The sequence below is a fragment of the Bombyx mori genome, chromosome 8, assembly GCF_030269925.1.
Source record: "Bombyx mori chromosome 8, ASM3026992v2".
Lineage (NCBI taxonomy): Eukaryota > Metazoa > Arthropoda > Insecta > Lepidoptera > Bombycidae > Bombyx > Bombyx mori.
In genome coordinates, this window is record NC_085114.1 from 3,972,692 (window position 1) to 3,986,699 (window position 14,008).

At 37.2% G+C, this 14,008-nt stretch overlaps 1 protein-coding gene across 1 annotated transcript in view; it reads left to right on the top strand.

Moving 5' to 3' along the window:
- LOC101746419 (NFX1-type zinc finger-containing protein 1) overlaps window positions 1–14,008 on the top strand; it is a 14,772-nt gene continuing 764 nt past the window's right edge. The window contains exons 1-13 of the mRNA XM_004924062.4: window positions 1–821; window positions 1,638–1,854; window positions 2,774–2,819; window positions 2,909–3,143; window positions 3,725–3,889; window positions 4,991–5,857; window positions 6,272–6,430; window positions 7,524–7,671; window positions 8,296–8,379; window positions 9,286–9,560; window positions 10,701–10,847; window positions 12,286–12,460; window positions 13,375–13,514. Coding sequence (XP_004924119.1) covers window positions 135–821; window positions 1,638–1,854; window positions 2,774–2,819; window positions 2,909–3,143; window positions 3,725–3,889; window positions 4,991–5,857; window positions 6,272–6,430; window positions 7,524–7,671; window positions 8,296–8,379; window positions 9,286–9,560; window positions 10,701–10,847; window positions 12,286–12,460; window positions 13,375–13,514 — 3,345 coding nt within the window. The 5' untranslated portion in view covers window positions 1–134. The remainder of the gene's footprint in view (window positions 822–1,637; window positions 1,855–2,773; window positions 2,820–2,908; window positions 3,144–3,724; window positions 3,890–4,990; window positions 5,858–6,271; window positions 6,431–7,523; window positions 7,672–8,295; window positions 8,380–9,285; window positions 9,561–10,700; window positions 10,848–12,285; window positions 12,461–13,374; window positions 13,515–14,008) is intronic.

The window sequence follows — 14,008 nt, forward strand, 5'->3', positions numbered from 1 at the left end:
AGAACACTGACAACAACACAATTCGTAGTTGTCAATGAACACCAGCTGTTGTTTGTTTGATTGTAGTAAAGAAACTTACGACAAACAACATTTAGTATTACAATTTGTGAAATAAAATTAATAATTTCTTAATAATGGATAAACCAACAATGCGGATAGATTGGTTTGATGGTACCGTAGTAGAAGATTCCAGATCAATAGCAACAACGTCGCAATTTGCTGACGAGGAAGAAGACATAGATGTTGCAAAAAAACCTACACATAAACAAACAAACACAGAAAAGAAACCAATTGGCTTCAAAAGGCTACTCGATATATCATTATTGAAACCACCCATTTTAACATTAGAAGTCTCTCATAGACCTGGTTTTTGGAATCTTCTAGACGAGGAAGAGCTAAAGGGCGATTTTATAGTTTTAATCGTAAAAATATTGGCTTCCATTTACAAATCTTTGAGAAGTGGCGAGAATAGTAAAATTGTTACAATGCTCAGGACACGATTGAGAAATTCGAAGTTTTTATTGAATTTGAAAAACTACATCACTGATCTACCAGCTGTTCGTATAGTAGAAAAGAGATTGAATACACACATGTGGGATGATGCCGAGGGATTTTTTATTGAAATGGTTGAATTGTGTGAAGGAATCCTTAATTTTGGTGGGAACAGTGAAGAATATTTACAAAACATTTTTGAGTTGTTAGAAGCTACTGAAATTAGTGCTTTAGGAGTTATGGAAGAGCATTCTGAAAGGTTTAGTAATGAACTGTTTGACAGAATCGAAAAAATTAAGATAAGGTTTGCTGAAGAACTTAGTTCAAAGGTATTATTTTACAATATGGTTAAAAAGTCAAGATTTCGTTTATATATTTCATTTTTATATATAAATATATTTTTTTATTTATTTGTCCTTACAGGATAGCTAGTAAAATTTATAACAATGCATCAGTATATTTCAAGCAGTTAAATACATTAAGAACTGATTGTAATTTTTATAAGTTTTTTGCCTTCCTACTGTAGCACAAGGGGCTATTCTGGCTTTACTGAATGTGTAGGTGAGGTGGGGTGAGCTCTGTTATCAAAGAGCTTTACTATCATCTGCTTTTGCAAGAGCAGTGCAATCCATCAAGAAAATCAGACCAGAAACTTTTTTTTATTGCCCTTGTAGGCATACAGCCCACCTGATGGTGAGTGGTTACCGTCGCCCATGGACTTCAGTAATGCCAGGGGCAGAACCAAGCTGCTGCCTACCGCTTAATACTCTCCACAAACTCAGTGGGTTGTATTGGTGGATTAAGTTATGTGGCGAAAATGGTGACTGGTGCTTGGAATGCCCAAAAGCGCCTAGGACCTAAAGCATTGAGTGGATCCAAATTGACATGTTTTGATATCAGGCAACCGACCAACTTGCACAAAATAAATTTATATAGAAAATACTGGCTACTTGATACGTTTAAAAAACTTGATATTTTAAAGGATTTCATTTGATTTAAAAGATTGATTTGAAAATAATAGATATGTTTAAAAAAAGTCTTAGAAAAATCTAATACTAAAAAAATTATATTATTTTATTTATGTATGTTCTAAAAATATTGAAATGCAAAGAAACTGACTTTATATTTTACTTGAATTTTTCCAGGGTCAGACTATAACAAATGAGACAAGGATAAATGAAGACCCGAACAGTTTCAGAAATCTAAACATATTCCCGACTCAACGAGACCTACTGAGCACTGATCATATTAATTTAAAACCTAACATAATCAACGGAGCGTACCCAAATGTGGAGCATTATCTGGATGTTCAGTTCAAATTGTTAAGGGAAGATTACTTTGGACCTTTAAGAGATGGAATAAGTTGGTAAAAATACTACTCCTAATGTTAATGTTACTTTAATTGTACTCAGATTTCCATGTTTTATAAATTTCTGTTTGAGACACTTCCATACAAATGCTACGTAATAATGAATACTTGTAAATATCTGCAGACTGAATGGTAAACAGTCGACTTCGCCCTAAACACGTCATTTCGGATCCTCCCAATACACTAAATGCTTTTATATCTCACGCAACTCATATATACGTCAAGCACCAATACAATTCTTGTCGAACCCGTCGCTTATGACGAAGGGTTCGGTGAGTAAACTAACCCATAGGTACAGTCCACTGATTTTCTTGGGTTATGCTGATTTAGCCTCTCAAGGCTATCAGTTTAGGTAGGGAAAAAAGTACTGTTGTGAAGGTATGTACACCCATTGATAGTACATAGTATATATTATAACATAACTAAAGATATTAATAAAAGAACACAAGCAACGGGACAATCTTGTTAAATATAGAAATATATTCTTCTATTATATAAAATTCTCGTGTCACAATGTTCGTTCCCATACTCCTCCGAAACCGCTTGACCGATTCTCATGAAATTTTTTATGCATATTCAGTAAGCCTGAGAATCGGCTACTATCTATTTTTCATACCCCTAAGTGATTAGGGTTGTCCACCCCTAACATATTTTTTTTATTTGGACATTTTTTTTTGTTATAATGAGGTATTATGTGGTTGAATGAGGTTTTGTTATTTTTATTATATATTCCCTCATCGTTCACAGCACTACATACCTCTTTCACTCATTTACCACATCCTTACACACTTACAATAAGTTAGTTTTTTTTTCTACCCTAGAAATTCCCTAGAAATCTTATGTATGGCAAAACAATGTTTGCCGGGTCAGCTAGTACTATATACAACTTTGTAGAATATATCTAATTTTTAGGTAAATATATGGAAAATCCTTCTAAAAGAAAACACGAAAATATCAGGTCAGGAATTGCTCATAATCTTCTTGTTAAATCTTATGTTCATCCATGTAAGACCAACAAAAAATATTTATAGTACTGTTTCTTTTCAGAATACATCCAAAAGTTCGTATAATCCGTAACTATGTGACAAACAACAAAATAGGGTACCTAGTCGATATAGCATGGAATGAGCGATACAACCAAAGTACAATCAACAACACAACACTAAAGTACACCAAGCAACTGATGTTTGGGTCACTTTTACTGTTCACAAATGATAATTTTGAAACGATATTGTGCGCAACTGTACTGGACTCTAGTTATAGTTTATTGGCTGAAGGCTATGTGAGTATTTAGTTGACAGAAAGTTTTTAATAAATTAAAAAATCGTTTGTGTAATAGCTTTATAATCTAATTCTTAATGGGACTTTGGTTTATTATAATGCTTAATTAATGATGAACATTTAAGATAATTTTGTTTGAAAACTACGTTTTTTGTTTGCCTTTATAAGATAATAAATAAATAAATATTTACTAACAATCACGCCACGTTAACTGGTCCCGTTATAAGTTCGTAGAGAACTTGTGTTACGGGTACCAGATAACGGAAATAAATGTAAGATTTTTATTATAAAGACATTTATATTTATCATACAAATATCTTCCCTTGGCGGGATTCGAACCCGCGACCCCCTTATGTAGTGACCATGTCACTTACCACTACACCAGACGGCTGTCAGATGATGCCATGATGCCTTATATATCTATCTATCTCTATTCTGTTTTTGGCTTGCGTAGCTTACGGCCAGCCTATTTGACATTAAGCATTGAATACATATGCGAAAAAATAGTAGTGGCAGGCTCCAAAATAAGACATTCATTACATTAGAATTTATTGCCTACTTATAAAACACTTTCATTTACAGATTGCTGTAGCCTTTCAAAATCCAGTATCCAATAAAATATTCTCAGAAGCATATTTAATGGTTGAAAGCGAAGTATTTTTTGAGCCTTACCATAGAGTGCTTAAAGTTTTACAAAATTCAAGACCTGACGAGCTTCCCATGAAGAAATACATTGTGGATGTGGACGTATGTAATCTGAATTTAATATTTTGAGAAAAAAAAAAACTTCAGAGGTGTCAAGGGACACCCGGATGGAACGAAGTTCCTTTCGATTAATTAGTGAAGGAATTGTAATTTTTGTTTAAGTTATAATAATAAATTACGGCATTATGAAGAAGAAAAAACAATACTATGAACTAAATTATTATTGTTGAAACGCTATCTCGAGAAACTGTACTCATTACGCGGACCAATCGGATACGAGCAATGTCACGCGATAAGCGCCTACACGTTGATTGGTCAGAATGACGGATCTAAAAAGTGTCGTGACAACTTTTCGTAAGAATTTTTTCCGTCTAGCCCCCTTTCACAACGCGCGATAAGGAACTTCGTTCCAAAAATAATTTATAATAAAAGAGATACACGAAACTTTTATTTCGAGAAGCAGTAATGCTTCTTAGCTTGACGTATAGTCTGCTAACGTAATTGAGACCTCATGTCTCTGTTACATTTTGTAGGTATGATTGTTGGATATGAACATCAGCAATGCTAGGAGCACAAGACCATTTGAATCCTCGGAGTCTTTAGAGTGATTTCGTTTCTTTCAAATGTTTGCACCATGTATTCCACGGGAGTGCTCTGATGGTTCTAGATGATCCGCCATCTCCTTTTCACAATCGCATCACTAGCCGTTGAAGCAAAGTTCATCCATATGATCTGAAACCGTTACGTTCATGCATAATCCAGATATATTTTTTATCATATACTTTGGCCTTGCTATCGCATCTTATTGTTCAAAAAATCTTTGAAGAGGGTTCTCAATGGTAAATAACAGCTTGGCATTGCTGACGCCTATGGGCGACATTAAGTAGCTAACCCCTAGCTGTACCATATGCCCGTCTAGTAGCTCGCCGAGTAGTTATACTTGACTTCACTTGTAGTGAGGTTAGATTGTCCTTTTTTCATGCAGAAATAGAAAATTCTGTGCATATTACAAGTTGCTTAGTGAGCGACATAGGTTAGTGTTTATATCGAGAAAACGCAACTTATTTATATATTTAAAGGAAACAGATGAAATAAAGAGGAGGCTCAATTAGTTCGATTGAATCACTTGTCGATAATTTACAGAATGAAACTCAACCACCAAGATATTTGAACTCTGATACGCGATACGCCATAACCGAACCAGGGTGTACTGAAGAAATACAATTCCCAGTCTTGCGACCAGACCTATGGCCAGATGAATCAATAGGCCTAGACGAATCTCAGTTAAATGCATACAAATTCGCTTTGACCAAAGAGTTCGCCGTCATCCAAGGTCCTCCTGGTACCGGAAAAACGTTTTTAGGGGTCAAAATTGCTTCAACGCTACTCAGAAATTTATCCCTAGAAGGCACACCGATGTTGATTATTTGTTATACAAATCACGCCCTTGATCAATTCTTGGAGGGATTGCTCTCTGTGACCCAAAGTATAGTCAGATTAGGAAGCCAAAGTAAAAGTAAGGTTTTGGAGCGGTATAGCTTACACAACGCCAGGATGGGGGTCAAATCTAAGTATTCATATTTGTATGGGACTAAGAGGGCGGAAATAGAAAGGGTTTTTAAAGAAATGTGTGAAGTTCAGAGCGAGATTGAGTTATGCGAAAGAGAGGTGCTCTCATATAAATGCATTAGACCATTCCTGAAGATTGATGGTAAGAGTTATGAATTGAAGAGTTCAAAAGGTGATTCCGTATTGGATTGGCTGTTTGGTTGTGACAATGGAGCTTTTGAACCGGACACAAGTGACGATTGGGAAAATTTAGACGAATCTAGCACAGATATACTAGAAAGTGTATTTTCAGAACATTATGCTTTAAAGGAAATAGATTCAATGTTAAACAGCATAAAATATGTTCAAGATATAACTGATGATGCAGAGGAAAGAAAGCAAATGGTGGATAAGTTTAAAGCACAGATTGATAAAGTTAAAAGTCGATTGGATTGTTTTAAGGTAAAGGTATCATATGAAGTTACAAAATGTTTGTTCACAAATATATTAAAATATAATCTGTGGTAACAAATCTCAATGAGATCAACACAGATAAACTATCTCTTTTATAAATCACCTGAATTGCTTCACGGAAGAAATAGGAGAGATGGTAGTACCTATCCATGCAGGTTCAGAATACGCCATATTGTCTGTACTCTAATTAGCCTGGGAGTGGAGACTCCAAGAATAGGCATTTAAAAAAAATATTACATTTTAATATTTCTGATATTGGCAAATAATAAATGTAATGGTTAATTAACAATTTAATTTAAACTTGAAGGTTTTCGAATTAGAATTAAATAAATGTAAAATATATTTTATTATTTTTAATGATTGTTCATGAGTAAAAAAATATTGCTGTTATTTTTTTTGCAGAAATACCGTACTCTATACCAGATTTACAATGAACCAAAATTAACCATAGACAAAGTTGAAGATCTATACTGTTTGAAATTAGAACAAAGATGGCAACTTTATTACAAAACAGTTGGATGTGTTAAAAGTAACTTACTGTCGAAAATGAATACGCTTTTGGTGAGTAATAACTGTAAATAAATAGACAAAAAAACAATTGCATGTGCTTTAATATAGATACAATGCCACTTTACTATATGTACTGACCATTTTAGTTTAAAGTTAAATTTTAGCTTAGCACATATACAATTCTATTATATTTTTATGAATCGCTGTGTGATGAATATTAATTTCATTGATAATTTATTTATTTATTCGTTAATTAATTAATTAATTATCGAAAAATTAAAATACTTAATAGACAATTAAAAAACCTCTACACAAAGTTTTAGTTAGCCACATCCGTATTTTTTTTGTTGTTGATTTTAATTGTTCATCTGGTCCCGTTGATTTTGATTTGAATTTATTCTAAACTCAGTTTTTTACGATGCTCCGACACAAAACAGTCCTATCCAGTACCTGACAGAATATTTCGAGCAATTTAGTACTTTCTCCGAAGATTTTGTGTTTGCGAATTGATAATTATTAATACAATTATTATTTTAATTTAACGCACTACAAAGAAACGACGTAGTCATCTTCAATACAATTCGAGCAATTTGGACGAGAACGCAATCGATAAACGTGCCGCGCTAAGACATAGATGGCGCTGCGACTCACTCATGCTCCGTTGCCATGACAACCAGTAAACAATTTTTGTACTTACGTAGACGTGAATCAGGAAAATAGTAATACTGTTTCTTGTTCTTATCTCACTATTTTGGGTTGGTGCAGTATGTCCTCTCTTTTCATACATGCCTATCATACATTATATATCGACGCTTGAAAGGCAAACGTGGCTAAGCGACAATGCGTGTACTTTAAGGGTTATCTGTGTTTACAGTAGACTAATTTAAAGTTGAAATACCTGAAAAAAAAAAATATTTTAACGAATCTAGCTGTATAGTAGGATTGAAATGATTTTAATAGACCTAGAAATATTTTTTTTTTTTGCGCATCGAATATGGTTATTGCCTATCGTTTATGTATGCAGCAGTTATTGTCGCTTAGTCACGTTTGCTTTTCAAGCGTCGATACACTTTCATACCCTTCTTTTGCAGATCCTAATCAAATTACCACTCGTTATTAAGTATAAATAGACTATTTATTCCAGGAAAAGCACAAGACGTTGAATCAGGAGTTGGAACAGGTGACGACGTTGACTGATGCCGCCGTAATGGAGAAGGTCCGGGTGGTGGGCGCGACCACCAGCGCGGCGGCCCGGAGACGCGACCTGCTGACCACGCTGCGCCAGTCCGTAGGTCAGTGGGCGGACGTCGCCTTAAACCAGCGGCAGCATCTGTCATATTAGAGCCCCCATGATCATTTTGAAAAGAAAACAATAAATACAAATTTAATTTAAACATCATTTATTCAATTTATCAATGTAATATCTAGTAATACATAACTGCAAGCCAATCGCGGCACACGATGCCTAAAATAAAATACCTGGGTCAATCACGTTGTGCGTAGGTGCACCACCACCCTGCCTATTTCTGCCGTGAAGCAGTGTTGTAACTATACTGAGACCTTGAGAACTCATATCTCAAGGTGGGTGGCGGCATTTACGTTGTAGATGTCTACGGGCTCCCGAAACCACTTAACACCAGGTGGGCCGTGCGCTCGTCCAAACACCTAAGCATAAATAAATAAATAAATTGGTAATGTACCACATCGGCTGATCTGAATGTGAATTCCGGTGACCAACAACGCTGGATAACTGGGGGGTAAAGAGTGAGAGATGTGAAGACGTTTCTTAATCAACTTTAAAATCTTATATCCTGCCCAAGGAAATCGCTTTAAATCATTGGTTTATAGTACTGGTGGAATAGCCCTAATAGTGGAGTTGTGGCATAATCTTTTTAAACTAATTTCTTTATTTCCAGTGATAATTGAAGAAGCAGCCGAAGTCTTAGAGGCTCACATCGTCGCTTCTCTGACCAACGACTGTCAGCACCTGATACTGATAGGTATCGTACTTATAATATTGTTCTCATTTTTTATCAATTTGTTCACGGCCCCGGTAACCTAGAGCTTACAGCCAGAGTTTGCAGAAACTTAAGCGAGTAATTCCCTAACAATGTCGTTATGAAAATATATGTAACAAATCTTAAGACGTGAAGCATGGGCGGCTAGGATGTCCCGCGAAATGTACTTTCTGCCCACTTTTTTTTTTTATCTACCTATTCTAGTAACCTTGAGGGGTTATTCTAGATTCGCCGAACTAGTAGATGAGCTCACGGGGTTCAAACAGAGAGTGATGCTAACATAGGCCCTAGCAAGAGCAGTGCTTCACAGAATCTACCACCGGATCGGTAACGCGACCCAATGAGAAGATCCGGCGAGAAACTCAGTAGGCTATGTCTGAGGGCTAATTTACTCGTCGAGCCCTGTGACCGGTGCTTGAGGTACCTAAAAGCACCGTTATTGGATCGGGAGGATCCGAAATGACGTGTTTTGGGTGACGACGACTGCTTACCATACGGGCCGCAGGATCGGGAATGTAGTTCTGTCCACAAAATGTGTTTGGCTCTACAAGAGTCGACACTGTACATGGATGACTAGTTGTTATGCTTCCGTCAACAGTATGTCAGCATTTAATATTGATAGAGCATTGGTAGAGTTAAGGCAGACGAAATTGTGATCTGTGACGGGTAGCCATCACAAAAACATCTCGCTTACGACATCCTCAAGAGTAGTTATATACTTTTTAGCGAAATCCTTTTATTACTGCCACGTGAATTTCATACGTGCCAGCTTGAAGTGTCGGACAACCGCTATGAACACAATTGAGACTGACCTCATGTCTCAAAGGGTATGGCGGCGATCGTGTGACGTCTCTTGGTCTTTATAAGTTGTTGTTTTTTTTATCCCAGGTGACCACAAGCAACTTCGTCCTACGGCCGCTAACTATATCCTAGCGAAGCGATACAACCTGGAGGTATCTCTGTTCGAACGAATGATTAGGAACGGTGTACACGCTCGAGTGCTCACAGTGCAGCGCCGCATGAGGCCGCGTGTCGCCGAGCTGCTGGTGCCGACCGTGTACCCTGCCCTAGACTCGCACCCGGACGTGTACAACTACCCGGACGTCAGGGGGATGGCCGATAATCTATACTTCTTCACCCACGAAGTCCTAGAAGATACCGAGGTCCGGTATATACTGTACTAGCTTTTGCCCGTAACTTTACTGGTGGTAGGACCTCTTGTGAGTCCGCACGGGTAGGCACCACCACCCTGCCTGTTTCTGCCGTGAAGCAGTAATGCGTTTCGGTTCGAATGGTAGGACAGCCGTTGTCCTGTTAAAACTGAGACATTACAACTCACGTCTTGAGGTTGGCGGCATTTACGTTGTAGATGTCTATGGGCTACGGTTACCACTTAACACCAGATGGGCCGTGAGCTCATCCATCAATCAAGAAAAACGTAGTTTAAAAAAATGTTTAGTCATTTAACTGAATGCTTTCTCTAAATGATATGATTTTAAAATTAAATATCTTCGTAATATAATAATAAAAAAACATACGATAACTGACAAATGGTAGCACTTTTAAATAATTAACTCCGGTCGCCCGTCAGGGCTGCCACGCAATTTATTTTTTTGTTATTATAATACAAATTATACCCTTAACCCTTTGACTACCATGTAGGTCACCTTTGCCCTACGTGGCGCACTGTAGTAATTATCTTGATTTCTGTTACTAAGGTCCTGGATTGCCTAACCTTGCCTTCTTTTGTTTGTTAATGTATGTTTTAGTCTTATAGGTATCTTAGAAATAGATTCATTCTCGGTATCTTCGGATTCGTTTTTCCTAGAATCTTCTAGATCTTCCGGCGCCTTAGTAAGAAGAATCGATATAATTACTTCAGTGCGCCACGTAGGGCACCGGTGACCTCCACGGCAGTCAACGTGTTAACTAATATTTTTTTTCGGGAAGCCTTTTCATTTTAATATGTGAGTCGTCTATTATCAAAGGTGGCAATCTGTGCATTTGGATTAAAAAAAATGTTATTGATATGTCAATACAGATTGATTTGAATATAATCGTCTCCTTCAAAGAATACGGTTCAAAACCTGCATTAAATAAAGGTAAATACTTAACCTGTTATTTATCTAAGATGTCGTTCAGAAGAGTTTTGTGACTGCCAATGGAATACAAAGTCAATAATTCGTTTTTCTGATTTACCAATCATTGTCCAAAAGTCACATTGCCGGCTTTGATAATAGTCGACTCATGTATTAGAAAGCGTATAAGGCGCAATGTTAAGCGTCCATATTCCTTTCATTCAGGGTTTGGAAGGGAGCTGGAGTCACCGAAATACCTTTGAAGCCAGATGGTGCGTGGTCTTGGCGAATTATTTACGACAAATGAAATATTTGGCTCACGAAGTGACTATACTGTCTACTTATATGGAACAAGTGTCATTAATAAAGCAGGTGGGTGTTTTCATATTCTTACTTTATATGACTGACCCGGCGATGCTAAGCGAGCGCTCTTAACAGCTGAGGGGAGGGTCGTGGGTCGGTTCTCGCTCTTTGTCTGGTTGATATCAAGTTTTGTCGGTAGGCAGCGGCTTGGCTCTGCCCATGGCATTGCTGAAGTCCATGGGCGACGGTAACCACTCACCATCAGGTGGGCCGTATGCTCGTCTGCCTACAAGGGCAATAAAAAAAAAAAAAAAAAAAAAAAAAAAAAAAAAAAAAAAAAAAAAAAAAAAAAAAAAAAAAAAAAAAAGTTTGACCAACGTAGCTTCCCTAGATATCAAGTTTGACCGACGTAACTTTCCTGGATATCAAGTTTGATCAACGTAACTTCCCTAGATATCAAGTTTGAGCAACATAACTTTTTTGAAGTGAAAACTTCTTTAGAATCGTTGTGATTTCAAACCGGATGCAACGGAAAAAACGACAGGTAAGAGACACAAATACAAAAATGTGAAGGATGAAGCCAGCAAAGAATGAGACAGAAATATACATACTATTTAATACAGCGCCATCTGTGAGATTTTTTAATACTAACGTGTGTATGAAAGCTCTTGTAGTGAATTTTAATTTAGGATTATACGTGAAATTAAAATATCAATTCACAGAGGGCGCTACCTTACAATTATTTACTAATGACAAAATTTTACATATACTTAAGACGTTTAGGATAATTGTATTTTAATTTTGGAAGGTTTCACTTCTACCACGTGTGAATTGCACACATATTGTTTTTTTTTATTGCTTAGATGAGTGGACGAGCTCACAGCCCACCTGGTGTTAAGTGGTTACTGGAGCCCATAGACATCTACGACGTAAATGCACCACACACCTTGAGATATAAGTTCTAAGATCTCAGTATAGTTACAACGGCTGCCCACCCTTCAAACCGAAACGCATTACTGCTTTACGGCAGAGATAGACGGGACGGTGGTACCTACCCGTGCGGACTCAGAAGAGGTCCTACCACCAGTAATTACGCAAATTATAATTTTGCGGGTTTGATTTTTATTACACGATGTTATTCCATCACCGTGGAAGTCAATCGTGAACATTTGTTAAGTACATATTTCATTAGAAAAATTGGTACCCGCCTGCGGGATTCGAACACCGGTGCATCGCTAGATACGAATGCACCGGACGTCTTATCCTTTAGGCCACGACGACTTCAAAACGACGTAAATGCGCCACCCACCTTGAGATATAAGTTCTAAGGTCTCAGTATAGTTACAACGGCTGCCCCACCCTTCAAACCGAAACGCATTACTGCTTCACGGCAGAATAACTTCCGTATATATCAAGTTTGACCAACATAGCTTCCCTAGATATCAAGTTTGACCAACATTTTCGTAACAATGAACTCGACTCAAGACATGTTTACTTTTTTTTTCAGTTGAGCTTAAAGTACAATTCGCTACGCGATATAAAGATAACGGCCGTCGATAATTACCAAGGCGAAGAGAGCAGGATAGTGATATTGTCTCTTGTGAGGAGTAACAAGGACGGCAAGATTGGCTTCCTGAATGCCACCAATAGGATCTGCGTGGCTCTATCTAGAGCTAGAGAAGGTAAAATATGTTGTTATATATATTGTTATGGAGGGTAGAGGTAAGGAGCACCATTTTGTATAAAGAATAAGTTCAAAAAATGTCCACCTGTAAACAGCAAATTATTGTTCGAAGGCTCGCCAAAATAGTGCTAGTGTAAGAAGTGGAAATGATATGAATATAGCAGCTTTGAACAGAGTGAAGTGTGCTGGATTGAAGTGAAGTGTGGTAGTTTATGGCGATGTTTTTAAAATCTTTCCATTTGCTACAGTGGCGCCATCTTAGTTGTCTTTCTTTCAGCGGACACTTTTTAATACACTGAGTCGGTGCTCCTTACTTCTATCCTCCATACTATAGTGAGTTAACCCGCCTATGACATACAACCTTGCTTTTGTCCGTGTACAAACCAATTTAAGTGATCCTTCAGAGTTATCGTACGCAAAACAGCTGCGATAGACATTTCGAAAGATATGTGGTGACCTGTGGTACTGTGGAGACAACCTTGCGTTGACCGAGCGTCGTCTTAAATGTAGTTAATGTTTAGGACATGGGATGAATAATATATAAAAATTTGGGGCGCCATCTAGCTTACGTTGATGGAACTATGACAAAAACGATATGAACGACCAAACAAAAAAACGCTAATATAGAACAATTATAGTTTGTATGTTGTATGTGATGATATATATGTGTACCGTGTATGTGTTTGTATTCAAATACAATATTATTATAAATTTTGTTATTTTCGCAAAAAGTAATACACCTACCACAGGACTCTACGCCACCCTTGGTTGACTGGTAAAGAATGCCTCAGACATTAAATCCGCCATTGTAACTTTGTGCATGAAGTTGAATTAATAAATAAATAAATATTCATTAGAAAAGTTAGTATTTTCTAAATAATTAAAACTGTTTTAAATACAATATTATTTCAGGTTTCTACATATTTGGCAATATGAATTTATTAAAGACTGCGAATAATGTGTGGAGCTCGATCAATGAAAAGCTGATAAAACAAAACGCTATCGGCAATAAATTAACATTGGTGTGTAAACATCATGCGAAACGTTTGGAAGTAAGGTTCTAATTTTATTTGTTGTAAATAATGTTATGATAATTCAAAATTTTAACAAACAAAAAATTTTTTATATTAAAATTGATACTTCCATACCCCCTTAGAGCGGTAGTCGACAACCTATTCGTCCAAAAGAGCTGAATATATTGTTTTTTTTATTGCTTAGCTGGATGGACGAGCTCACAGCCCACCTGGTGTTAAGTGGTTACCGGAGCCCATAGACATCTACAATGTAAATGCGCCGCCCACCTTGAGATATGAGTTCTAAGGTCCAGTATAATTACAACGCCTGCCCCACCCTTCAAACCGAAACGCATTTCTGCTTCGCGGCTGAAATAGGCGGGGTGGTGGTACCTACCCGTGTTGTACCCCAATTTTTTTTTGTGGTGTCTATGCTCCCGATTAACATCAAGTGAGCCAAGAGCTTGTCCGCGAAGGCCGCGTGAGTGCGTTCAAACAAAAAGACACGTGAACCACTTAACTGGTGTGAATCT